This window comes from Pholcus phalangioides, unplaced genomic scaffold (genome assembly GCF_987345545.1).
Source record: "Pholcus phalangioides strain wild (caught in Gottingen) unplaced genomic scaffold, Ppha-v1.0 ptg000019l_1, whole genome shotgun sequence".
Lineage (NCBI taxonomy): Eukaryota > Metazoa > Arthropoda > Arachnida > Araneae > Pholcidae > Pholcus > Pholcus phalangioides.
The window spans coordinates 6,270,880-6,298,401 of NW_028301612.1; the positions used below are offsets into that span (position 1 = coordinate 6,270,880).

Below are 27,522 nucleotides of genomic sequence, written 5' to 3' on the forward strand. Positions count from 1 at the left end.
AAGGGAACGATTTTCCTTTCCGTGTTCGCGTTGGACATGTTCCGTTTTAATCCAGGTTTTTTAATGTGTATTTTGGCATTGAAATCACGGGACCTCGATTTTTTTCCATTGAAGACAGGTTTCTACGCTTAATACAGGTTCCGTTAAAGACAGGTTTTACTGCATTTTGAGGAAAAAAAAGTAAAAATTACACGGTAGTGTCAGTTATTCTTCACGCTACATTATACGAAAAAAAAGTCAACATTTTATGATAATTTTTAACGTAGCTTTCATAAAATTATTTTCATTCAAAAAATTATTAGTTTATCCATGCATTATAAATAGTTTCTAAAAGAATTATTTAAATGAAAATGAAGAGATGAGAAAGATGACATAAAAATTATATTAAGCCTAATTATGTTGGATTCCTTAACATTTATCAAAATGTGCAAACAAAACCAGCGCTAAAATACGTTATCTATCGAATCCACCATCCTAGACTGACGGTTATGAGCAACATCCGATAAATTTGATTAACTTATAATATTCAAATATAAATACAAATACAGCACCGCAACAGGCAAAATGCCCAACGAGGTGGCTGAGAAAAAGTTGCCCATAACAAATATGGATGTCATATACGTCAAAATTACAGCAACCGTAATAAAAAGGCAATTACAAAAACTAGAAACAGTATATATACGTGATAAAATATTATACAATGCCCATAAAGAATAATTATGGTTGTCTTATTCTAAGTATGGATGGCCTTTCTATTTATCCCACTACGTTTATTGCACTTCTTTTTCAACGTTTCGATTGTGTTAGAATTTGCTACCTCCAGGGGGTAAGCTATTCCATTTATTAACAACCCTATTAGAGAAAAACTCCCTGCGGCACCTTAACCTAGAATTGTCCCTTACCAATCGATATTGGTGTCCACTTGTAAAATCAGTCGATTGAATGTGTAACAATAATTCATGGTTCATCCTATCCATCCCTTCAAAATTTTGAACACTTCGATCATGTCTCCCCGACACATGCGTTCATCCAACGTGAACATATTCAAAAAAAGAAGTCTCTCTTCATAACTAGAACCCATGTGCCAATAAGAACACGCGTAGCTCCTCTCTGCACCCCTTCAACCATGTCTATGTCCCTATGTTGGTATGATCCCCAAAACCTTACCGCATACCCAAGTCCAGGACGATTTAATCCTCGAAAAAGCGGAAGATTGACTTTAGGAGAACGCGAACAGACCTTTTTGAAAATGAGACCGAGCATTCTATTCGATTTTTTTAACCACCGCTGAACAATGTTCAGAAAACCTAAGCCGCTCGTCAATGAGAATTCCCAAATCGGTGACCCTAGTTGCATCCGGGATAGTGACACCATTCAACTCGTAAGAGAACCGTGAGTTCTTCGAACCAAAATGAGCGACCATGCACTTATCAACGCTAATCGTCATGCTCCATTCATTTGCCCATGCTGCAATCCTGTTTAAGTAGGTCTGGAGCAACTCCCTATCGCGTTGATTCCCGATTACCCCCATTAGCTTCACATCATCTGCGAATTCGCTAGTAGTTCCATCGATACCCTGATCGAGTATATCGATAAACGTTCAAGAGTTTACCATGTTGGACCCGATCGAATTCCTTCTGGAAATCAAGGTAAACAACATCTACATTTTTGCTCTTACCCAAAGCCTTAGTCACGTGATCATAGAAGCAGAGGATGTTAGTTACACATGACTTCCCCTTCCTGAACCCATGCTGATTATCCGCCAATACATTATTCAATGTAATGTCTATCCACTTCACCAATTGCTGTTTGATAATAATTTCTAAAATTTTCGAGAGGGAGCTCGTCAAACTCACTGGACGATAATTGAACACAGCCTGTCTACTACTCTTTTTAAATATCGGAACAACATTAGCAAGCTTCCAATTCCTTGGGACGATCCCCTCAGCAACACTACTCCTCTAAATCTGCGTGATAGGCCAAAACAGTTCATTAACACATTTCTTGAGGACCAAGGATAGATATTATCTTGTCCAGGTGCTTTGCTCGCACATACATTTTTTAGAAGATTTAGGACCTCTACATCTTCTACTTGAAATATCGTTGAGGATTTTATTATTCCATGCAACACCCGTACATTGAATATCGTGTATTCTCTATTAAAAACCGACGCAAAAAAGTCATTGAAAGCACTATACATTCCTACATTCCTCTCTACCCTATACCTTCCTATCGAGGGGGGGGGGGGCAACTGTCCCCTGCATCCATTATTGGCGTACCTTAAAAATGATTTTGAGGCGGAACCAATGTTATCTGCTAACCTACATTCAACTTCCTTTTCACTATCCCTTATCGCTTTCTTCAACGCTCTTGTTTTGTCAGTAAACAATGACAAGTCACCTCGTTCACTTTTGCACTCCCTGAACGCTCTTTTATTTTCAAAATGAAGGTCACGCACGTATCTGTTAACCACAAAGGGCGCGATGTACAAACACGCTTTTTTCGAACAAAGGGTATGACGTCGTGCAAAACAAAAGACAGCTTTGAACTAAATTCTTCCCATTGGCTTATCACCCGACTGATTCCAATCGGTCTTTGAAAAGTTCCGCTAACCGTTGTCTCAAAGCATAATAATAATAATAATAATAATAATAATAATAAGCAATTCAAAAAACAGTACGAATTATAGATTAATAAGATATCAAATATAGATCCGCAGTATGCGAACAAAAGTGTTCAAACTCACCAAAATATATCACTTATACTTAACAGATGCCCAGGGCCGGACTTGGACAGGTGCTAAGGGTGCAAAATATTATGGGCCATAAGACCGATCTTATTGCATTGATTTCGCATAATATTTTTTACGATAACTGTTTTTCAAAAGCTAAGACTTGAACCTAGATCTATTGAAGAAGAATTTGTCAATTTATTAACAGCGGTAGTGAATTCGCTCCCCTCCCCTATCCTTGAATGGGACTTTGCTTTTTGATAGGACTCCAGACTAAGATTTTTATTTGGTTTCTTACATATTGATATTTAAAAATATTTATAGTTTTAAATATTGGAAAATATTAGACCGATATCTAAGATCTCCAGAGCCCTTTCGGCCTTTCCCATTAGCGGGGCCAATGGTCTTAACAGCGTCATCAGCTTTCGAAAGAAGACTATCTGGGCCCGTCACCCCTTTCAGACTTGGAGCGCCAGTCACCCCTTCCCTCAATTCATATATTAGACATTATTTTGTTTTGCATATGTCTTGTGTATGCTAGGTTGCATAACCACCTGCACTGCTATGCCCATGCGTTTAGGCCGACCTGCTTTGTGGAACATTCTGGAAAGGCTGTTTTTTTCGACGGATCCAAAGTTCAAGACTTTTTGCGGGTCCTTCTAAGTCAGTAGACTTAATCTCCGGGCCTAATCCCTCCCCCACATCTCGTAATATTGAAGAGGGCCGCAAACTGTTCTCGTACCGGGCCGTTATAAGTCTACTGGCACCATAAAACACAAAATATTGTTTCTACCTATTACTGAGCAGCAATATATGACTTCGTTCCTAGTAAAAGTGAAATAAATAATTAACTATTAAATTTTTTTTTTAAATCGATTTTTTTCCCACATAATATGTAAGTTGCTTATGTACACTCTCATAGAATAATTTAATGAATTCTGGAGCTTTTGTTTCGCATAACAATTCAGAAACCATTAGGTAGAGAATCCCAAAATTTGTAGATACGTTTATGTGCACGGCCTTAGAGGAAAAATGCCGGAAAATTATCTTCCAATAAAAACGTTCTCCGCATAAAATTGACCAGAACACAATAAACGTACTTGATTAAATTAAAAGCAACGTTCCTACTTTTCCTTCTGTTTGTTTCTGTTTTTTTTCGGGAAAAACCTTTCAATTAGATATGGATGATTTTCTATCCTATTCTTTCTAAGAGAATTGGCATTGGCATATTTTTCTCTAGCAGAACGTTTCTCTACCTTTCTGAATGCAAGGACCAGTAAAATGAACTAACGGACCACTTGTGTCCCGTATCCCGTACTGTGTAACTTTCTTTGCTATGTTCTTTTTATACTGAACATTTGTCCCATTTTTTCAACGATGATTTTATTTGAATTATTAACATGTTGAATTTTAAATTTGTGAATACTTCGCGTTTTCATAATACAGTATATAAATTATATCACGATAATCATGACAAAAAAAAAAAATATATATATATATATATATATACAAATACAAATACAACGCCACAACAGGCAAATTGCCCAACGAGGCGGCTGACTTAAGAACATCATGGATCCCCGAGCCCCTACCTACTACTGCTACACAACACATGCACCCCTCTCCCCCCCGCGGAACCCCCCAACGAATCGGTATATGCGGGAATGTGCGTGTACGTGTAGTGCAACCTGGCGTAAAGTTTGTTTCTGTGTAATGCTTGTTATGTGTAGTGCTGTCATCTGCCCCCAGTTTTACGAACTATGAGTGAAGTGTTATGGTTGAATGATTTACCGTTGTAGGACTGTTGCTCTCTGTGGCGAGACTTTTTAACGGGGAGATCGGCTCGCATTTGCGCCTTGAAGTTGGGAACCACAGAAAACCAACTTCAGCCGACCACCACTGTGGGGTTCGAACCCGGATCCTCGCATCACGAGTCCGGCACTATAACCACTCGACCACCACAGCGGCAATATATATATATATATATATATATATATTCAATATTCCATGTTTGATAGGTTCAACCCTTTTACCGCAGCTTTTCATCAGTTTTTATAAAAATTAGTGATTGTGCTTACTTCTGGCAACATATTTTTTTATGACAATTGGTCATATGTCCCGTATTTTACCCTGTAAGATACCAGTGTTTACCATATTTTTCTCAACCAACGAAATATGGTCATCTAATCATTTGAATATTTTTTCGTGAAATACATTATGTTTACTGTGATTTGTAGCAGCCCTATATTTCCACCCACTCTTCATCATTTAGAAGTAATTAAAACATTCCATTCACAGCGATAAATTGAACTTTTTGGCAAAAATTTAGATTTATCCCGCATTTGGGATCGCAATTTCCCGCATTTTCTTCGATGATGTATAATAAACCTAAGTATAAAGCCATATGTTTAGTTGAACCCATATGGGTATTACTAACATTAATATTATAACGGTTGAATAATTTCTCCGTTCAGTGAGAATTAAGTTATCGAGTATACCTGTTGACCACTCATTACATCGTCGTGGACCATAGGTTGAGAAACGCTGTTCTAGCATATCAAGACAGGTACTTTTTCAACTACGCGTGTCTATACGAAAAAAAGCACATGGAAAACGGCGAATCGAAATATAATAAGAAATACACTTACCTTATAATTTTCGAGGTCATCTACGGTGCATTTCAAAACAGCATCGCGACCTATTGCTACTGTAACGTTAGGTATCGTCTCCGCGAACTTCGGTTCAGCATGAGCACCTAAAGGATCACAGAATAAAATAAATTCAACAAGTTTAAAAAAAAGTTGTTGCAAGGTTTCCAAACTGTTCGCACAGCACACACACACTCACACACATCCCTGCAACTATTTGACTTTTAAAACATACTTTCAATTTAAAAAAGTTTTAAAATGGTGTGCAGTTATTTAAAATCTCAAAATTTGTTTGGCGGTTAGTGTACACAGAGAAATAAAGGATTTAACTTTTCATACAGTCTTCGTATAATGAAACTTCAAATTACTGAAATGCAGATGCGGCTCTGGAAAGTCATTTGCAAAAATATTATATAGTTTATCGTTGAAAAATAAACCATGTATATAATGTGTGTGTGTGTTTTATATTTTATATAATATAATGAGTTATAGCTATATATAAATATTATATATAAAAGGTTTGCAGGGTTAGCATCGCAGGGTCAAGGGAATATTTTTAAGACAGGGAAAAAAATAACTCAAAAAACAGCCGATAAGTGGCGCTGGTACGAGTGACTTCGGTGGATATATGCAAATGAGACAGTTATAAGAACTTGCGATCCTAATCCGCAACCAGTTCACCGTTGTAAACCGTGTATGTGAACCTGCTGCACTCTGCCGTTGCTGGATTTGTGTGTGTGTGTGTGTGGAATAGATAAACAAAATTTCTGTTTTGGCAATTTATCAATGTTTTCAATAGCTAAAAGTTGTCCCTTTTAAGGGTCTGTACATAAATAGAATAAACTCAACCATTTTTTTTTTAAATTCACAATAAGTAACAACTAAATTTTTGGACAATCACAGAATTTTAACAACTTTGAATTTCATTCACGTTTCGAAGTTTGTGAGCCACGTTCTCAATCATTGGCGACAAAAATGTTGGAAACTTCAACTTCAAACATCTCCGTTAATATCGCATATAAAAACAAATTTTGTTTTGTAAAGGACACTTCTCAGAGCCGTATTTACATTTGACTAATTGGAAGTTTTGTCACACAGAGTCTACAGAAAAAGTTGATTTTTACATTTTTCGTGTATACGGGACTGTATAAACGATTCTTTCGGAAATTTAAGACATTTTGAGTAACCGCACGTCATTTGAAAACTTTTTCTAATTGAAAGTATGTTTCTAAAGTCACTGGTTGGAGAGATGTCTTCAACGCAAACAATTTGGGATAGTATACACACACTGTATATAAACGCGAAAATATTCGTAAAATAATAAAAATAAATATAAATATTCCTTTTGCTTTTTAAAGGTGGTTTATCATTACTTACATCAAGATTGAAGTATCGAGATGGATTTCAAAATCTATACGTTCGTGAGTTTCTTGTTAACCCTATAAGTGGCATCGACGAGGTATCTCGGTCCCATAAAAGTCTCTTATTTTAGCATTGACAAGCCGAGATGTTTTGTAAAGTTGATTTCTCAATGGACAACTTTAGTTTGCACCTACTGAAAATCGGAAAAATGACTATTTCATTAACCCCTTAAACTGAAATGACGTGTCCAGCTCATCATGAAATTGCCTGTCTATGCAGTGCTGCCTGAAAATAAATTGCAGTTCAAGGGAACAAATATGACATTTTAAAGGGTGTCTTGGTAATTTCTGATTGCCGCTTAAAGTGTTGATGATTTAGGCCGTAATTTCGAATACCGTATTTTCATGAGTACAATCCATGATTAAAAGTCCTAGGAATTTCTTAGTGAGGATTATATGCCACTGCATCTTACCTTTCTGAGAGGCTGAAATAGAAATGAATATTTTCACAACTAATTTCTAAAAAAAATAGTTTCTTGAAACTATATATACAGTATAAATGTTAGTAAAAAAAATCGAATTTTTTTCCAACAGAAAACGTTGCAAACAAACCTCTTTTCTATTCCTTGTGTTTTCATTAGGGGCCGTTCAAGTATTACGTCATCCCCGATGGGTGAGGGGGAAGGGGGTTTCCGATTTGCTGACTTTTGATCACAAGGTCGGAGGGGGGGGGGGGTTTGGATAATGCTTACGTCATCAACCACCCTTTATTTATGAAAATATGAGTTAAGATTCAGAGGGGCAGAGCTGATGACGAAATTTTGCTGACAAGGGGGGGGGGGGTCAAAAATGGTTAAAAAATTTGCTTACGTAATACTTGAACGGCCCCTTGTTTGTGAATTCAATTTCTCACCGTTGCGGGATATACAATATTTTTTCCCCCTCAAAGTAACGAAATTCACATCTGCGAATTATACACAGTAAATCACATTGTCTCGCGGTAACCCTGCTCGATCACGTGACACTCAACGACATTGTAAAGAAGACAGTGGGCTGTGGGAGTTCGAATATCCACAGAATTTTCTGGTTCAAGTTCGAGCAACCCAGACTTGATTGAGAAAAATGAAAAATTCCCTACATGAACACGAGCACTCAATAGTCTAAAACACTTCCGACGCGCTTTTAAAACAAGATGTACGCACTGGGTGGAAATCACATATCATTGGTGATTTCTTATGCACTTTTATGCACGAGCGTTCGCGGTATCGACCTCCTTTAGAGGGGCCACACACCATGTTGGGGAGAGAAATTTCTTTCAGAGAAATATTCTCCCTTATTCACCTTTAATAAGCATTTCAAATCAACAGAAATTGATTAAGGCAGCATAAAAAGATATTTTATTTATTTATTTTACAAAATGCTTAAAAATATTTTTACATTTTCACAGTATCAGTGTACAAGCCTTCAACTGTGCTGCCCAGCGAAGGTTAGCGGTGCTCCGACTGGCGGAATCGGACAATTTGCATGCACTATGCTCGCACCCTTACATGTGGTATCACTGTTAGTATAAACGTGTATGGTGGCAATGCTGCCATCTACTTTTCGAAACTAAAAACTAGAATTGATATTTACGCGTAATTTTCGTGAAGAGGGAAAATGGAGATATATTAAAAAACAAAAGTCTGGGATCTATTGTAAAACACGATAAAGATAAATAAATAAATATATATATATATATATAGCTCTGTATCGCCATTTTTTTTTCTTATTTTTATAAGACAGACAGAATTCATAAAACCGACTTACGAACGCGTGTAAGCAAAAGGACGTGTTGTAAGTAAGAAGTGGCTGTACATGGAGATTTCTAGACACTAATCCAGACATTGAATACATGATTTCGACATTCATACTCCACAAATGATCAGATGTGACACGGGAAATGAACATGCACAACTGCATACTTCTACAGATGACTTACAGTTTGAAAAAAAAAAAGAAAATCGCAGACAAAAAATGTCTCAATCACCTTCTTCTCTCATGTGTGAACATTGAATACATTCCATTCACGAATACTTCGCGTATTCTTCGTCGCTCAAAAGAAATACCATTTTCACTTGTGCTTCGAAGAGCAGCACATACATATTTTATTTTATTTTATTTTTTGTTTCCATCAGGACAAGCGAAAGGAAAATGAATTTTTCTTTCTTACATTCATCTCATATAATGATGGCTTTCGCTGCTTCTTTATATTTTACTGCAACCCCCCCTACCTGTCATTTTATGTTGGGGGGCTGCTGCTACATGTAGTGTTTTTTTTGTTGAGTTACAGAGAAGAACTCTCAACCCGATGCATTGAGGAAGAAAAAAAATATATATATATAAAATGAGAAAGAAGTGGAAAACGGAATGATAAATTTTGGAAAACATTGATGTGTTTCCGATACTCTCGAAAGCACACTTGGCAATCTTTTTCTTAAGGAATCGGGTGGATAACGCACAAAAAAATGGGAGGGGAGGAAAAAAAATAGCACACAAATACAATGACTACCAAAAATAAAAGAAATTGAGTTCAGTTCAAGAAGAAAAATCAAATTTACTTTTGTGTCGTTTATTTATTTATTTTTTGTGTGGAATTTTATTCTTTTTTTACTCAATTTGTGTCTGTTTAAAAAGGTTTGAAAAGCGATCGATGTTAATAAGGTGCGGCCTTTTTCACTTCTTTTTTACGTATTTTTTTTTCCTTTTGTTGCAAACAGTAATTCAATCCTGAGAGAAATCTATATATATCATGAGACTTTTACAAATTTCTATTTATTTTTACTCTGGAATAATTTTAAAGGTGAAAGAACGAAATTGGAATTTTAGGAATGTAGAAAATTCGTTGTAATTTACATATTGTGTTTTTTTTTTTTTTGTATTTAGAATAGATAGATATAAAGTCACGTTTTGTTTTCGTTTTTACCGTTTATTCAGTTTCATTTACAGCTTTAAATCAATTTGTATTTTTGACGGATGGTTGTTGAGAAATTATGGATGGCGATTGATTCTGTGTGAGGTCTTTAGTATCAATCGTCGGTGGCAATTGATTTTTTTTTCTCAATTTATTTCTAATAATAAATTATATTTTTGCGTGTTCCCTTTCTGCATTTCATTCTTTCTATCTTTCGTGATGGAATGTTCAATGAAGGAATGAACTTAGAATGGGTGCCTGTGAGATTATTATCAGCGAATTATTTCAATTTGAGTGATGTATAATCGGAAATTATAATTTTGTTTCATATGGAAGAAACTTCTTAAAATTTTTGATTGAAGTGATATTTTTATGTTCGTACAATAATAGTATCAGTTAAACTTCAACGAAGTTTTAAGAAAAATGAGAGTGAAGAAGCAATTTCTTTTTTTTATATGAGCATAAGTAATATGATGAGGTAGTAAAAATATTTTTTATGGCTAATAAAATAATTAAAACTTTTATTACGACTAATACAATAATTAATAGGTTTACTAAGGATAATAGAAGATTTAAAGTGTTTATTATGGATTATAGAACAATTAAAATGTTCATTACAGCAAATAAAATGATTGAAATGTTTATTAATGCTAATATAACAATTGAAATGCTTGTACGACCTCAGATCAGAAAACTGCAAAGTAGTAAAATTTGAACCTCTGTCAAATATGCAGAAATAAAACATTACTACGTAATAATTGAACGAAAATTCGCTGAGATATTGTTGATTGAAGTTATTGATTTGTTCAGATTGGAATTTGAAAGTCATTTTTCAGGTGCAGGAATGAACTGAGTGTAGAATCCTTTGTCACATTTTTAAAGACGGGGGAAAAAAGTTCGAATCAGATGTTTTTTCTTTTCCTTCATTTTGACCCATTTAAGTTGAAGCAAAAATATACGTTCGGTATATACAGGGTGAAAACTCAAGTCCTCCTCACCTTGAATAACTCGCGAACTGTTGGTTATAGAGATATACTTTTAATTAAAAAAAGTATCCAAATAACGTGCCTATTGTTATTTGTTATATATGTTACTGCCAAAGCCCCATCGAGTTCGCGAATTCCACCACACTTCGGAATGCATGTAATATATCAAGATACAAAATTTAATTTTTCATAGGGCTCCTTGTTTAATAATCTTTACTTGGTCCTTTTTTTCACTTAAATCGGAACTAAAATTTTAGTTTTATTCATTCACACAGGACCAAAACAGGGTTAAATTTCGATAAAACAGGAGAGGAAAAAACATAACACTTCAAAAACACAATCAGAGTCCGGATTTTTTAGTTGAAGAATATTTAATATTAGACGTTGTAGATATTATTAAAAGAAAAGAAAATATAGGTTGCTGCCAAAATACCCAATATAAATTGAAAAAAACATCGTTACATAGACTTAAATTTAGGCCTTGCATATCACCGGGTTCTATGCAACAGTCTCTTCGTTAATTTGAAAATCAAGATATTGATGATGAAAAAATGATAGTAAAGTCTATGGTCGATTTATAACGTTCGAAGATGGTGACAATAACAGTAGGAATAAACACACACACACAAGCGTCGATCGATGAGGACGACAGCTGAATCCCGGCGAGGTGGATACACATAGAAGGACATAGTCTACAGCAGTGTTTCTCAACCTCCGGGCTGCTGTTCAATACCGGGACCTAACACTAGTCACACCGGGCTGTGAGTGATATGCGGTTTAATTTTTCCCATTAATTTCTCGTTAGTTGTGTATATGACCTGGCCTTTCACTTACGCAAAAGATATTTACCGGGCCGTGGGTTTCCAAAGGTTGAGAACCACTGGTCTACAGTGGTTGAAGACGAAATTTGCCTATACACGAACATTGAAGATCATTGGTGTCTAGTTACCCTTTAATTGTAGTTTCTCAGCTTACAGGATCAGTACCTAGGCTGCTATCGGCCTCTTGGAAAACGAAGTCGTTCCCGTCATCTCTACTACCTTATTACCTCATTAATTTCATTATTATTACTCATTCGGCTGTTGGTCCACGGATCATCCTTCCGTATTATTTCCTTTCATATCATGTAGCAATTATCTTCAAACGCATTGCGAACATAACGGCAGACCTAAACGTCTCGCCTAAAAATAGTCATCAGAGAGCGAGAATTTCTCAGAGAAATATCATAAAAGAGAACCTTTACGATACAAAATTACATGAAAACACTACTGTGTACAGGTCCGGAAGGTAATTATTAGGCGTTTTAATTTGATGTTGGTGGAGAAAGAGAGAGAGAAAAAATCGCAGTAGAACTAGAAAAGAGGAAAAAATAAAGGAAACCGGATTTTGAATTTTCTTTTTGTCGCCAAGTACCCTTAGGCTACGACTATAGTGGAGCGGAGAGGAACAAATACCAAGAATTGTGACTAGGAAGGAAAAAAAATGCATGGAGGTGGAATAATATATGTCCGCATATAGTAAAAGAGGAAGAGGGTAGCGAAAATGACTAGAGATGGGTCCTGAAATGTAAGAATGCGATGATGATGACAACTCCGCAGAAGAGAGAGAGAGAAACGGGAAACGGATCAATCAACACATAGTAAAAATCAGCAGATCGAGGTGAAAACAAACATGTTTGTTCAACTCCCGCACCTCGTTGAGTGACCTCTTTCTCTTCTTTGTCTCACTCTTCGAGTATGTGCAGTGTAGAACAAAACAATGCAAGTGTTTTTCTATCGCTAGTCTTTATTATGCATTCCCGAAACTCACTATGTGCACGTCCTTAATCACACTCGCTCAAAAACAAACATTGCCTTATATGGCTTGACAATCATCTACTTTACTATCTAGTAACCGTGAGCCCTAGTCTCGGGCCTCAAGACAGCAGTACCATGTTCAACTGCATCTCAGGTCGCTGCCTTGTGTAGAATAGTTTGGATTATTTATACGAGTTGCGATACGATTAAAAAATATATATAAACATGTTCCTAATTATGTAAAATATTCCATTGTACAAAATTAATATACCAAAAAATCCCATGAAGTCGACCCATTCAACATAACAACTTTTTCTTTTCTCTATGAGTAAAAATATTTTAATAGGTTTATGTATTGTAATGATGAATTGGACAATTCAACTTAGCAACCTCCAGGTAGAAAGTAGCTGCCCTGTCTCTCCTCAACAACAACAACAAAAATAACCTCTATATTCCTAAGTGAAATATGAGCCGGGATATTCGAACTCAGAAATCGTGGAAATGAAGAGAAAAATGGCATATGAAGTATTTGAGCAGCATAGAACAAGTTTTCCCCTCAATATATGATGCTTTTGGTCTTATTTTTCAGTGATTTTTGAGTTCGAATATTTTGGCTAATGGAACGCAAAAAATCCAACGATGTTAGCAAAAAAATATGCGGAAATGAACACCACACACAAGAGACAGGAGCTACTACAACCCTTCGTCAGTGGAAAATGAAACGAAAGTGAGAAATCCTGTTATAGCGCAGGTCACTCGCTAAAATTAAAACATGTAGTTGAACGGATCGTGGCTACACATGGTGCCTGAGGTTCCGGCATAGTCTATACCGATTCGTTAGAAATTCCGCAGAGGAATGTGTGCGAGGTGAATATACAGTTAAACAGCGTAAATGCTTTTAAACCTTTTTTTTTCGTCCATGCTCCCCCCGGACCGTTTCGTATGGCGCCTCAACCGGGGGAGGGGGCGTCTTAACCAAGGCCAATACATCCAAATTTTATGAATACGGTGGATCTTCGTACTCCCGGGTCAGACGCCCTATGAGCCTCCCTTTTTTTTGTGGAAGTTCTACAAATAGTTCAAGATGGGAGGTGTGAAGCAAGAATTCTCACACATACACAGGGCCGATATACACACAAGGCCGCTACTGGGGGGAAGCAGGCGGGTCTCGTGCCCCGGGCGCTGGACCAGAGGGGGCGCAAATTTTGTTCTCAAACCTCTCCTTCATCGTTACAAGGGGGGGCACCAAAATGCGCACTTGCTCCGGGTCACGAAGCATCTAGTTGCGGCCCTGGGTATACATATAGATGTGATATATCTTGCATAATTAAGCATATGTTGATATTTTTTAATTGTATTTACTCGTATAATTAAATAATGATAATCGCGTTGGAAACCCAAGATATCCTATAGACGGCAAAGGCCTGAGAATGCAGTTGTAGATGGTACTGCTGTCTTGAGGCCCCAGATCGAGTTACAAGATAGTACAGTATATGATCGTCTAGCCATATAAGGCAATATTTGTTTTTCAGAGGTGTGATAAAGGGTCCTTGGCGAGAAAAAAATCTCCAAATGTCTCACGGCTCCCTTAAGTTTTTCCCCTTTTCCATATCTCTCTACCTCGATTTTATTTTCTCCCTTTTCTCTACGCCAACATTGAATTAAAACGCCTAGTAATTCAATACCTCCAGGACCTGTACACAGTACTTTTCCCATATAGTTTTACCCCGCCGAGGATCTCTTTTAGCATACTACCTGGGAAATTCTCAACCTCGTGATTTTATTCTCATGCGAACAAAGAGACATATGCGTTGGACATGCAACACAAGTATCCAAATATGAAAGGTCTGATAAATGGATTTACAACGTAAAAAGAGTTAAATAATATTCATACATGAATATTTTTTGGAACATTACAATTTTCAAGTTTAGCAAAAATATTATTTTATACTGAGTTTTAACGCATTTGTATATACTTTTTGCGTTAAAACCTGAATAAAATCGAAGACTTCGCAGCTTGGAAAGTCTGATTTTCAAAAATGAGTATAGATGACGCTGCACATCAAAAATTGCAAATTCATTCCCGGAATGAAATCATTTCAAAATATAGAAGGCAGATATCATTACCAGTAAGAACACGAAACAAACACAACTCGACAATGTAAAAACGTTAAGGGCATAGACTCAACACACACACATTCCGGCACGTCCTGACGTTAGAAATTCCTCAGAGGAATGTGCACGAGTTGCATGCAAGGTTAAGCAGTAGTAGTAAACAGTGTGCTTATCTTAGTACATACACGACCTTTAGTAAAAGAAATGATATACCTAAGCCCAAGGTTGGGAAAAACCCGGCTTTTTTTTTCCGAAAAAACCCAACCCACTGGGTTTTTGGTTTTTTTTTGTGTTCTTGATACTGGAGCATGAGGAAAGCAAGTTATATAAGTGTATGCTGTAGTTTACATAAATATAATAGAGCTATTAATATATAGCAATTATTTATGTAATTATTATATCAGTAACTATTATATCATTATATCAGTTATTCATTACAGAAAATTCTGGGAGGGGGATCGTTTTGTATCTTAGTTATGATAATGGGTTTATAAAATTTGTTTTCTCAATGTTTTTCCCCCCCTAACCCTCTATAATCTGAATTGCATTAAACATATAGATTTATTAATGTATTTTTCTGTGTATAGTTTATGACAATTCAATAACACCATTACAGCAATGTGCATACTCGCCAAATGTTTGCGAGTAACTGCAGTTTCGTGTAGTTTTTTGGTGGGAATTTTTCTCCTGGGTTCTTCCAGGTTGGGCAAAATCGGACCAATCCTGCCTAAGGCTGGCATTACACTATGAAAGCTTTGTAAAAATTATTTTATAAAACTTGCAACCAGTGAGTGCATCGGTTATATTCGAGCGAATCTAACTAATAAACTTATTGGTTGCATTTTTCAAGTTTTATAAGATAAATTTTGGAAAATTTTATATTGTAATCCCGGCCTAAAATAGGCACGTTGTTTGGATGCTTTTTTTAATCAAAAGTGTTCATCAATAACCAGCTGTTCACGGGTTGTTTGAGCTGAAAATTAACATCAGTTCTCACCCCATATGCACGTCAGGAACACGGGCCCTCGCACCACTGCCGGGGGGGGGGGGAATAGCAAGACAAGATGATTGGATATACAGGGTGTCCTGTAATGTGGCCTTTATTTCATCGAACGTTCGTTGTAAAGTTAGGTTTCAATTTAAAAATCCCCAAAATATTCTCAAAAGTTAGCCTGAACCAGTTCTGAGAGTGAAAATCGGGTGCGACACAATATCAAAAAAATAAAAATAACTCCCTATGCAGACATCCTATGCTCAAAAACTCAATCAGAAAGTTTAACAAAAACTTTCGCGTTTCTTAGTACAATATTCACTGAGATATTCAGTTAAAAAAAAAAAAAAGCACGGAGAAAAGTTAGAAAAGGACAGCATAAATGCGGAAAAGTGAATTTGTTATTTCCCAACTTCTCTCTGTTTTCTGAATTCAAATATCTCATTGAATATTACAGTTAAAAACATGAGATCTCTTTTGTTAGACTCAGAAAACACAGGACAACAACTTTTTCATATTGGACAAGGTTCCAATATAAAAATTTTAATTTTTTATTATATTTTGCGACACTCTGTATTTCCACTCTCAAAACTGGTACAGGATGATTTTTGAATACATTTCAAGCATTTTTTAAATTGAAATCATTTCTCATTAGTGGTGATGAAAATCATTTCATTGATGAGATGAAGGCCACTTAGTATTATACAGGACACCGTGTATAATCTTGTCCTCGACAGGGTTGCAATATCGTGACTAGAAGAAACGAAAGGCACCCTTCCCATTATAGCTTGAATTCATCCGCATAAGAAGTTTCATCCGAATAAACAGTAGAATTTTTGTTTCCTTCCGAACGCCTTCGGTGAAACACCCGGTATGTAAAAGACAAACAAAATAAACAATAAATATACACTAATATTAGTGCAGTTTAACTCCTTTCACCATCAAAAATTCATATTTTTCTGTTTATTATGTCTTTTTATTCACGTATGTTTTATCCAAAGGGATTCCGACCAACATATTTACTTCTCTTACTAAAAAATTTATCTATAATAATTATTTGATGACCACAATACAGATAATTCATAAGAATCTTGCAATGGTTTCAAACTAAACAAAAAATAAATTTTTAATATTAACTCTTGTTTTTCATCATTTACATTTAATTTTTCATTCGTGAGAATCTTCATATTATTCTACAAAAAAAATATTTCAATAGAATTTTATCAAAACTGCTAAAAAACAATGCCTTAGCAAAGAAATGTAGTGCTATTTTAGACGTGAATTTTTGTTTTTAGAAATGTTTTTTTGGTAAAAAGTATTTCCTTTTAAACTTTATTTTAACATTTTCTCTGATAAAAAAAAACCAATTGTCACATTTTCTCTGCGTTTTGTTACTCACGTGATCGATTTCAAAACCAAACGCTATTAATTAGGGATTTACGCAATTAATTACGAGCCTAATTACGTTAATCGGGATTAAAAAAGTAAAATAATAAGGATTGAGTAAATAATTGGTGGTGTTTCTTTTTTTGGTTTCGTAATCGGATGAGAACACTTTCATGTGAATTTTCTTTAATTGTTACTTCTTAGTGTTCGATTCTTTATGGTTTTGACAGGCATGAAAAAAATTATAGATTTCATATGTATTATAATTTACTATTTAACCTCGACTTCTTCATGTCATATTCGGAAGTTATCTTTTCAATATTTGTGTCTGAAAAGAAAAATCATTAGAAAGGTTTTTTATCTTTAAATTAGTTATAATTACGGATGATGATGTCAAATGTGAAATTGAGATGAAAGAAATGTTAAAGGGGAGTTACTTTTGAGGATTTTGAATACTTTTGAATTTAATTTTAAAAAAAATTATTTTTTTTTCATTTTATTTTCTTTATTTTTTGAATGAAAATTTTTTGAATTTTACATGAATATCTAAATTAGAAGTGCACAAATTCTTTCTTTCGATGGGCTGGATATGCGGTATTTCTGCTACTCGCGAGTTAGAAACTGAAATACTTTGAAACTTGAAAAAATTTGAAATTATTCCTTTGCTTCTTGAAATTATTACTTAAATTTTGAAATAGTTTCTTTCTTTAACTCTTGGAATTATTTGTTTCATCAGTTCTCGGAAGTTTTCGATTAATTAATTCTTCGATTTATTCTGGAGTCACTTTAAATGATTCTCAAATTATTTATTTGAGTTATTCTGGAAATATTTTTTCCATTAATTTTGAAATCGTTTCTTTCTTTACTTTTGCATTTGTTTATTTCTTTAATTATTGAAATAATTTCACTTTTTTTTTTAAATCTTGGAACAATTTCTTTCTCGAATTTTTGAAACCATTTCTTTCTCGAATTTTTGAAACCATTTCTTTTGATTATGGAATCATTTTTTATTAACTGTTAAATCATTTTTTCATTAATTATCAGATCGTTTTTCGTTAATTATCAAAAAATTTTCATTAATTATCAGAACATTTTTCATTAATTATCAGAACATTTTTCATTAATTATCAGAACATTTTTCATTAATTATCAGAACATTTTTCACTAATTATCGAGTCATTTTTCGCTAATTCCGAATTTATCAATTCCTAATAATTCTGAAATCATTTCCTCCATTTGCAGCGTTTTTCAGAATTTCTGTATATTCTAAAATTATGTATGCTGTTCTATTGGGTGTCGATTTTTCTCTCTTGAAATTTATGAAATCAGAGTCCTCTCAAGCAGTATTTGTGGCCCCTCTCCCCATATTTACAGTAATATGTCTACTCTGTTGGGCAAAACTTTACCGATGAATCTGGGGAAACATCTCCCATCGGGCATAAACGAATTATTATTATTTTTTTTTTAATTTAAAAATTTTTCATTGTTTTCAGCTATTTTCTAAAAATGTTATACAGGCTACGTCAAAAACCTTCAAAAGGCCTCACGTGTCCTACGGGCAGTGCGTTGAATACCCAAAATATTTCTGTACCTATTATAACTCAAATAACTCTTCGACTCCCCAAAAAATACGATAAATAGCGATGATAATTGAACCGATGATAAAAAAAAACACTAATCAAATTAATCGGTAAAAAACACTAACACTGATCACTTTCCAAACAAAAATTACTCTCACGTAAATATGAAATTCAATTCATAGACGCACAGGGTCAGCAATGATATAGAAAAAACAGCAGAAAGATATATACAATATATATACTACATTGAAGCTTTTATGGATACAAAAGATATAAAAACAGGCAATGGTGGTGAAAAGAAAAAGTCTGCATGTAAGGTACACAGAGCAAACATAAGTATCCGAAGTAAAGAAAGAAAGAGAAGTGTATATATATAATATTTTGCTCCGTAACCGTGGAAAATCGGGATTCGGCCCGAGGCTACTCTATATCTTATTTTTCCTGAGTGTACTTGACCTCTCCTTACAACCAAAAGTTTTTGGTCCTCTGATCCCATATAAGCGATACTTTTTTATATATATATTCTATTTTTGTTTATTTATTTGTTTATTTATACTTCGCCTCACACAACCAATGGTTCCCTTATATATTTTTTTCCCCGAGATTCTTTTTATATGTTTTTTTTTTGTATGTTTCGCTATTCAATTTTATTTTTTGTACAAGTGGCTAAAATGTTTTCCTTCCTTGAATCAACTGCAATAAGACCTTGGTATAACGTCGAAGGTTTTCAACGTCACCCCGCTTATAACATCAGTTTTTATGTCATAGGAATTCTTTGTCATGCTTTAATGCACGGGGGGGGTCTTCAAAGTTTCAGACGGCGTGGGCCGAATTAAAACTTCCCACGAAGCCCGCGGGCCGCCAACTCGTACTGAGATATTTATAATTATAAGAAGAGAACACACCCACACACACAAGTTAATTAATCATAGCAATTTTACGAAGGTTTTCAATAGCTGGCTGATACGAAGATGAATTTTTCAGAAAGAGAGAAAATTCAACTGCAGAGTGATATCATCCTCGGACAAGTCGCCATCTGATGGCAGTGTCAGCAACTGTGAGCTTTGGCCTGAGTTCGGTCCGACCGTCCATGTGCGGTTCCGTTCAGTGCACACGAGCTCTGAGGAAAGATTGAGGCATTCGTTGCCTTTGTGGTCTAGTGGTCCCACCCGGTCAAATGTAAGAACGTGGGTTCGATTCCCCACAAGGACAGTTGAAATTTTTCTCGCAAAAAATTCATCTTCGCATCAACCAGTTGCTAAAAACCTTCACGTGAACAACGGAGAGTGACATCACACAGCCTCGGATAGACAGTTGCATCGGGATATGCCGGAGGCGTTAGGCAGATCAACCCATAAAGTTATGAAGAAAGTAGGTACTAGGAGCCGGGGCTAGTCACGAGAGCTCCTCTTATTTGTCACCGGTCATGGGCCTTTCCGGGCCTCTCTACATCGCTTTGAAGCAATTGCCAGCGATAAATGCTCTTGTCTTCAGCCTAGTGCGCCCCTGCACTACGCCCTGTTCGCCGGCTGCACATCTACACAGACCATGGTTGCTTGGCATACTACGTCGAGAGGAATCAAGGGAAAAGATAAGAAAAATGGTGAAATTCCTTGAGGAACATCCTGAGAAGATAAGAGGATCCGTCTCCTCCAGCTCCTGTAACTCCGGTACAAGCGCCGCTAAGGAGATCGCCGCGTCTTCACCCTGACAGTGCGCTGGTGGCACTGTTTGCAAGCGAGGAACAGAATGAATCCCAAATCTAATTAATGAAGTCCCGGAGAAATTTTAAAGATCTTCAACAGTGATGAAAAGCAAATTAGACTGAGTGTATTGAACTGCTCGATCGCAATGGGGTGCTCTGCCTTTCTGTCATACAATCCTTGATCAATCAAATTTCTGACTACGCCTTTTTGCGATACGATTTCATACAACTTTCTATGATTATTTATTATCCGTGCCCGTTGCACTTTAACTTGATTAATTTAATTCTTCGATTTACATAATTTTTGATTTCCTTGCACTATATGTAATCTTTGACGTATCAATAAATTTTGGTTTGGTTGATGAACCAGATGCCCTGGTCCCCCCCCCCCCCCCGAGAGGGGGGCCGAAGTGCTTACGTTGCTTCTTGCGACAGAGCCTGTGTGCCTCGCAGTTTCTCCCAGTTTCTCCAGTTCTCCAGCCTCGGATAGAAATTTTAGGTGGAATGCCGTCCAATAGCCACTTTGTGGTTAAAGAACGGAGAACTGAGGGTCCAACCGGGCCATACCAAAGTCCCAGTAGCTGGTACGTGGGTCGACAGGCAATGTGGAGACATGACTGAAAAGACACAGCCGCGCTGAATGAGGCTTCTGTTCGCGTGGCGGTGATATCGGAGAACTGTTCTGTAATTATTGTGAATTGTCGATAGAGCCCGGGGGGTGCACGGTGCGAAATATGAAATGTAAGACACCTGGTGAGCATTATTAGAATTATTGTGCAGTTTTTCTGGTCTTAAATGAACCGCCCCCCCCCCCTAACCCGTCATTTTATACATATTTGTGCTAATTTTCTTCCCGGTAAGCTAATTATTCCGTGAATGTTTATGACTTTTGTGAAATTATATAATCCACTTCTCTCTTATACAGTCATCCCAGATATTTCTCCGATAATTCTTCCCCCTTCAGTAATTGAGCTCATCGGATTCCACGAAGGAAGACGATATAATAGAATCGAGAATGAATAAAACATGGCGGATATTTGACGACGGGAACATGCGTAGAGACGATGATGATGATTGGCAGAATCAAGTCCTCTTGTAAGTGACAGTCATCGACTTAACGATATTTCTCACTTTCCCGTGTTGATCATCTTCCATCTTCTTCAATTTGGTGTCCAAAAAGATCGAAATTCTTTCAGTCTCTAATGGACGTCTTCAATATATTGGACGTTTAACACGACGGCGTTGGACCTTAAGTATCAGCCATTAGTCTTAATATGTGTTTTTTTGTCCATTCTTCTTAGCAGATAGAAATGGTATGAAACGTTTGAAGTTTAAAAGAAAAAAGTGCTCCAAATTTAATAATTCGTTAATACGTGATACGGAGGCTTGAGTTTCCTGATGTTATACGCCATGATGTCACTCGATTAGCGTTGGATTACTTAAATAAGAGGTTAGTTATATAGGAGGCCCACTATCCTGTTCGAGGTCTTTCGAGAGATTTCTCATTGATCTCGATCAAGTGATCATCACCATCGTGATTGAGCGAGTGACCGTATGAGTGACTATACAAGTGGGAGAGTGAGTGACTGTTTTTCCGTGACCCACCCGCTCACTTGGTTTCTCATACGATTACCAACCCACCCACTCAGTTGTTCACTCATCCTTTCAAGTGGTCACACATATGGTCACTCATCCTTTCAAGTGGTCACTCATACAGTCACGCACTTGGTCACTCATACGGCTATGATTTTGGTCACTCATACGGCTATGATTTTGGTCACTCATGTGGTCTCACTCACTTTGCCACTCATATGGTCGCACACTTGGTCTCTCCCCCGGTCATTCACTTATGCGGTCACTCACACACTACTTGGTCAGTCTTATGGTCCCTAACTCATTCAGTCACCTCACCCCCTTCAATTTTCCACTCTTACGGTTTCTAACTTGATCACTCACACAGTCATGTCATTCACTTGGTCACTCATATGGTCACTCACCCACTCACTTGATCACTCATAGGGTCACTCACCCACTCCCTTGATCACTCATATGGTTACACACTTTGTCACTCATACGTTCATTCACTCATGCAGTCACTTACCCACTCACTTGGTCACTCACCCACTCATTTCGTCACTCACACGGTCAGGGCAGGCGAAATGTCAGGGACTAAATGTAAAGTGCGAAATGTCCGGGCACGAAATGTACGGAAATGTATGCGAAATTTCCGTAAACCACGTTCCACCGGCCTTCCTTAAACAGCGCCACCAATTTAACAAACTTTCCACGTTTCCTCAAACTTGAATATTATCTCTCGTATACGAAATACAGCGTATATACAGTATGTTACTGCCAAAGGCCGAAATTGTCCAGTTCGTGAATCGGCCAATTTCATTGTAAATTGACCCGGCCAACATCAAAACTTCAGGCTTTGCCAGCCAGTTCGCAAAGTGACCGGAGATCCTTCGCCAAAGACCGTAACCGCATTTAACGCTGCTCTTTCCCAAATATCCTCCATTTTTCCAATTCGGATGTCTCTGTGAATATTGCACTTAGAAACATGGAATTTTTTTTGGCATCAGGAGAGACACATCAACAACTTTCTAATTGGAAGTTAGAGCACAGGGGTACCGCATAAAAATTTAGATTTTTTTTTTATTTTGTCACACACTGCACTATTTTTACTCTCAAAACTGGTACAGGGAAATTTTTGAACGCCTTTTGAGCATTTTTTAAATTTGAATCCTACCTCTACGATAAGATAAAAGCCGTGCTAGTATTTACAGGACACCCTGCATATGGAGATAGGGCCGTAGCTAGCCATTCCCGTGCCCGGTGCAGGAATTTGAATTTAGGACCTCTTCTAGGCCTCCCTTCTACGTGGGCCTTGTGTGGGTGGACTTGTTGCACCTGACTAGTTACGGCCCTGTATGGATATGTATCGCACGTCGGCGATAAAAAAAAATTGATTTAGCACCTATCGGGCTGCCTTACATCAGTACATCGAATTTTGGCCAGGGAACTCCTGCCACTTCGCAAAATGGCCGGCAAAAGTCCGAATCATTTCTGCAATTCGGATTTTGGTCAAGAGTATTGGCCGATTCTCGAAGTGGCCGGTGAACCCCCTCCCCTCCCCCGTCGCAAATTGGCCACACTTCGGACTTAGGCAGTAACGTATATATAGAGCTCCCAGAGTGTTGGGGGAGCCCTTGTCACCCTCCGTTTTGGACTTACAAGCAGGTCATGGCCGGTACATCAAGTTCTGGTCTTCCGGTTTGTTGCAGGTGAGACGAAAATCTTCTGATTTCTTTCACGAGTGTGGACCAAGCCCGAATCATTTCTGAAAATCGGATTTCGGCCTAAACTCCCGGCCAATTCGCGAAGTAGCTGCGCTTGGGATTTAACAGTAACTCCAAGAGTTTCGGCTCGTTTAAGTCAATTTACCCGATATCTAATTATTTTATCCCGTCTTCCGTTCGACGAAATCTTTCCACGAAAACTATTCGAAACGTTTCTGGATCACTTCTTTGTGTTTTACAGACTCGATTGTTCTTCGTGACTGACTGGAATTGTCCGAAGTGGAAGTTGAATTCTTGTGGAAAGTTGTACAACACAAAATCCGAGTTGTTAGTTGTTTTGCCCCCCGTCCAAAAGCGTCTCTTAAATAGTGATAGTAAATAGCAGTAAAACCTAATCAAGCATCACGGTTTAAAAAGGAGGATTTTTCCTCCTCATTTGGTTACATAGAGGATACACCCTCCTCTTTCAAGTACTGCTCTAATGAGTCGAGAGAACTTTTCCCTACTGAAAACGTTAACTTTTCACGTTAAAATCCTTTTAAAAAGGTTCGCTGTTAATCAGACCGTTCGGCCTCTCCGAAATCGATAATGAAACCACAGTACGTCGTAAATTAAGAATCGGACATAAATGAATTAAAAACTACCTGTTCTCGGTTCGGTAACTATTTCCGCAGAGTGGGAGCCATGTTCTGGTTTGGTGGTGGTAACTATTTCCTCGGAATTCAATACAAACACGCATTCTCGTGTTTGATGTGGTTCTAAGCTTTTAGAACTAGGGAGTATGGAAGTGATTCGATTATTACGTAAATTAATGTAGATTCAAATCGCAGTAGAAAATATTCGGTTAATTTGAGTGTTCGGATATGGTGTGAAAGTTGAATTTGAAATAAACATGGACAGGGTAGTCTTTCTCACTGAAAACCGTTGTCATTAACCGGATTGGAATTATTTTAGGCATTAACTAATCCGATTAGTATCTCACTAGGTTAGTTCTGGATTAATTGGACTGAAGCGGCAAATAATTGGACTTTTTCTTAGGCCAGGATATCACTCATAAAGTTTCATATAAAGATGTTTTAAAAACCTTTAAAAAAATCACCAATAAGCCTATTGGTTACATTTGCTCGAATGTAACCGATATGTTTATTGGTTAAATTTTTCAAGTTTTATAAAATATCTTTTATCAAACTTATATAGTGTAATCGTGGACTTTGACCAAAAGAAAAAGAATCGAACAATCTCTTAAAAGCAAGCAGTGAGAATCAAAATATTCCTCAGAATTGAAAAGAACAAGAATCAAAATATTCCTCAAAGAGAGGTACAATAATCAAAATATTTCTCAGAAGTAAGGCCGGGATTACACTATAAAAGTTTTGTAAAAGTGCTTTTATAAAACTTGAAAAATGCAACCAATAAACTGATCGATTGCATTTGTTCGAATGTAATCGACCAGCTTATAATCGCTGAGAAATAATTCTGATAGCCATTGATTAAGAATCAAAGTAATTTCTATAGCCAAGGAATAAGAGAATCAGAATATTTCTTAGAGGCCTCATAATTAGAATCAAAATATTTCTCTGAGTCAAGGATTAAAAATCAAAGACCAGTTTTTAGCTATTGCAACTATTCATAGTTGGAACCTAGGATCAGACTCAAATATAAGCCGGTATTAGAATCCAAATCAAGAGGAAACAGACTTTCAACCACGATGGTCCGATATCCCTTAATAAACTATGTACATATTATATTTTTTTCTATTTAAGGTTTGATGCTCACGGCAGATATCTGAAACCCATTCCATCCGCACAACCAGTGCCAGACAGAAAACCCATTCACTACAGAAATCAATACACTTCAGGTAACTCGCTCCTAAATCACAACAAATTAACTGGCAAAAAAAAAAACAAAGGAAGAAGAAAACTACAGAAAATTGATAAACAGCATCATTGTTTTCAGCCAAGATTGTAGCACAGAGGCTCTTTTAATAGATGTTACGCAATAAGTAAATAAATAAATAGGAAATCCAATTTCATTGGAAATGTACAGGGAAAAAGAGGTGGGGGGGGGGGGAAGAAAATAGAGGAATTTCCGAACATCATTGGTTGCTTTTGGGCAAAAAAAGAAACTCTTGTATCTGAAGGAAAGAAGTAAATAAAAGAAGAAATCAGAGAGTGCCACAGAAGATATAATTTTTGCCCTGGGCAGTGGAATCGAGTCCACGTCACACGGACACACACAACACAAAACACAGAAATAAAACGAAGTGTGACCAAACCAGCATGAAACGACAGTGTATAAGACCACACGTACCTACCTCTTACCTTACCTTACTTTACCTCCTAACCAATAGTGTTTTTTTTTTCGATACAAAAAAGAAATACAGATAAAAATAAGAAAACATAGCAAGAAACTTGGAGAATTCCTCTCTTTTATGGTGTCTTTTACCCCTTCCTTGATGTTGATCTTGAGATCAATGTCAGATGCGATAACTTCTGGAAGGACTATTTGAGGAAAAGAGTTAAGAAGAGCAAAATATAACAAGAAGATTATCTTCCAGCTTTTTTTTTTTCCTTCGCCCCCCCCCCATCTTATATTTTCCTTTTTTTTATTAATCTTATATACTCTTGTACAGTATTTGTACTATTTCTTTTCCCGTCTTGGAAGTAGTTACTATCTATACTCGAAAAAGATAGGCTTGATCTTCAATATTTCAAAGTACTACGTACCAAAGAAGGTGAAAGTCCGGTCAGTGGAAGACCTTTGGTAGCAAAGATAAAGGATTGGGGAGGGAAAGAATCCGGAGTAGGTATAGGTCTGTACCCTTTAAGATAGGTATCATCGGCAGTTTCTTTCCGTGTACTATGGATGGGAATCCGGCAGGTGATGATAGCTACTGATTCCCCATTTCTTTTTTACTTTTACCACAAGGATGTAGAAAAAAGTTTTCTTTTACAAGATACTTAAGATATTTTTAGAAAATATTGGGAATATATGCTTTTTTTTCTCTATTTATATACTCTTGATAATATTAAAAATTAAGTTTAAAATATATACTGTGTAAAGCTTTACACTGTCTATAAAGCATTCATGTTATTATGGGATTATATTTTCTTCAGAGGATGTACAGGGCGGTTATAAATAATCTGACACCACTCTGACGTATGTGGTGTCCATTCTCATGGGCCCTTCACATCCTGAAGCAGGGCCCCCTAGGCCGGGCTCCCCGACCAGACTTTCACGGGGCCCCCTTTATGATGAATTTATAGCGTGAAAAAAACAAAAAAAAATTATTAAAATCACTCCGGTTCCTAGGGCTGAAGCCTTGTCAGCCCACCCCTTGTGGGGGCCATGCCCATTCTGATGGATGTATTTCACGGATGTCCAACTGGTGTTGCGGGACAGCTTTTCCGGGGTTCCATGTGATCAAACGCTACGATACCCCTGAAAAATCCCGGAATCCTTAGAGCTTTGAAAAAAGAAAACTTTCTTGTTACTGATACTCTCAAAGCTGTTCTTTGTTTGGAATTTGAACGAGATACATTCGTTTAAGAAAGATCGAGACCACTAGAATGACTGACCTATAGAGAGCGTACAAACATGTTAATGACCAAAGAGTGACCTGACGAGCGGGGGGACGAAAATAGTGAATTAAAGGGTGTGAAAGCATGTGAACGACTGCAAAAGTGACCTAGACGCAGAGGCGTATTTACGGTGGGTGAGGGGGGGGGGCTAAAAAAGATGTAGTGCGGGGCGGATAATTTGGAGGAATGAGTAGTCAAGGAAACGAGACCAGAATGTCGCATAGTCCACGGGTAACAAACCTATGAATCTGCCTCCGGAGGGGGAGGGTCTCCTAAAATTATATGGGCCTTGTTAATTGCTCGAATTTCCACGTGGAAAAACGAGACATTTGCCCAAACGGCACCTGCTATTTATCATCGCACCTGAACTAACTACCGTGCAGTGCCTCAACG

At 36.9% G+C, this 27,522-nt stretch overlaps 1 protein-coding gene across 2 annotated transcripts in view; it reads right to left on the minus strand.

Moving 5' to 3' along the window:
• LOC149071156 (lachesin-like) overlaps positions 1-27,522 on the minus strand; it is a 193,663-nt gene that overhangs the window by 57,682 nt on the left and 108,459 nt on the right. For both annotated transcript variants that reach the window (XM_089248229.1, XM_089248228.1), the window contains exon 2: positions 5,380-5,486. In XM_089248229.1, the coding sequence (XP_089104355.1) occupies positions 5,380-5,486 (107 nt within the window). The remainder of the gene's footprint in view (positions 1-5,379; positions 5,487-27,522) is intronic.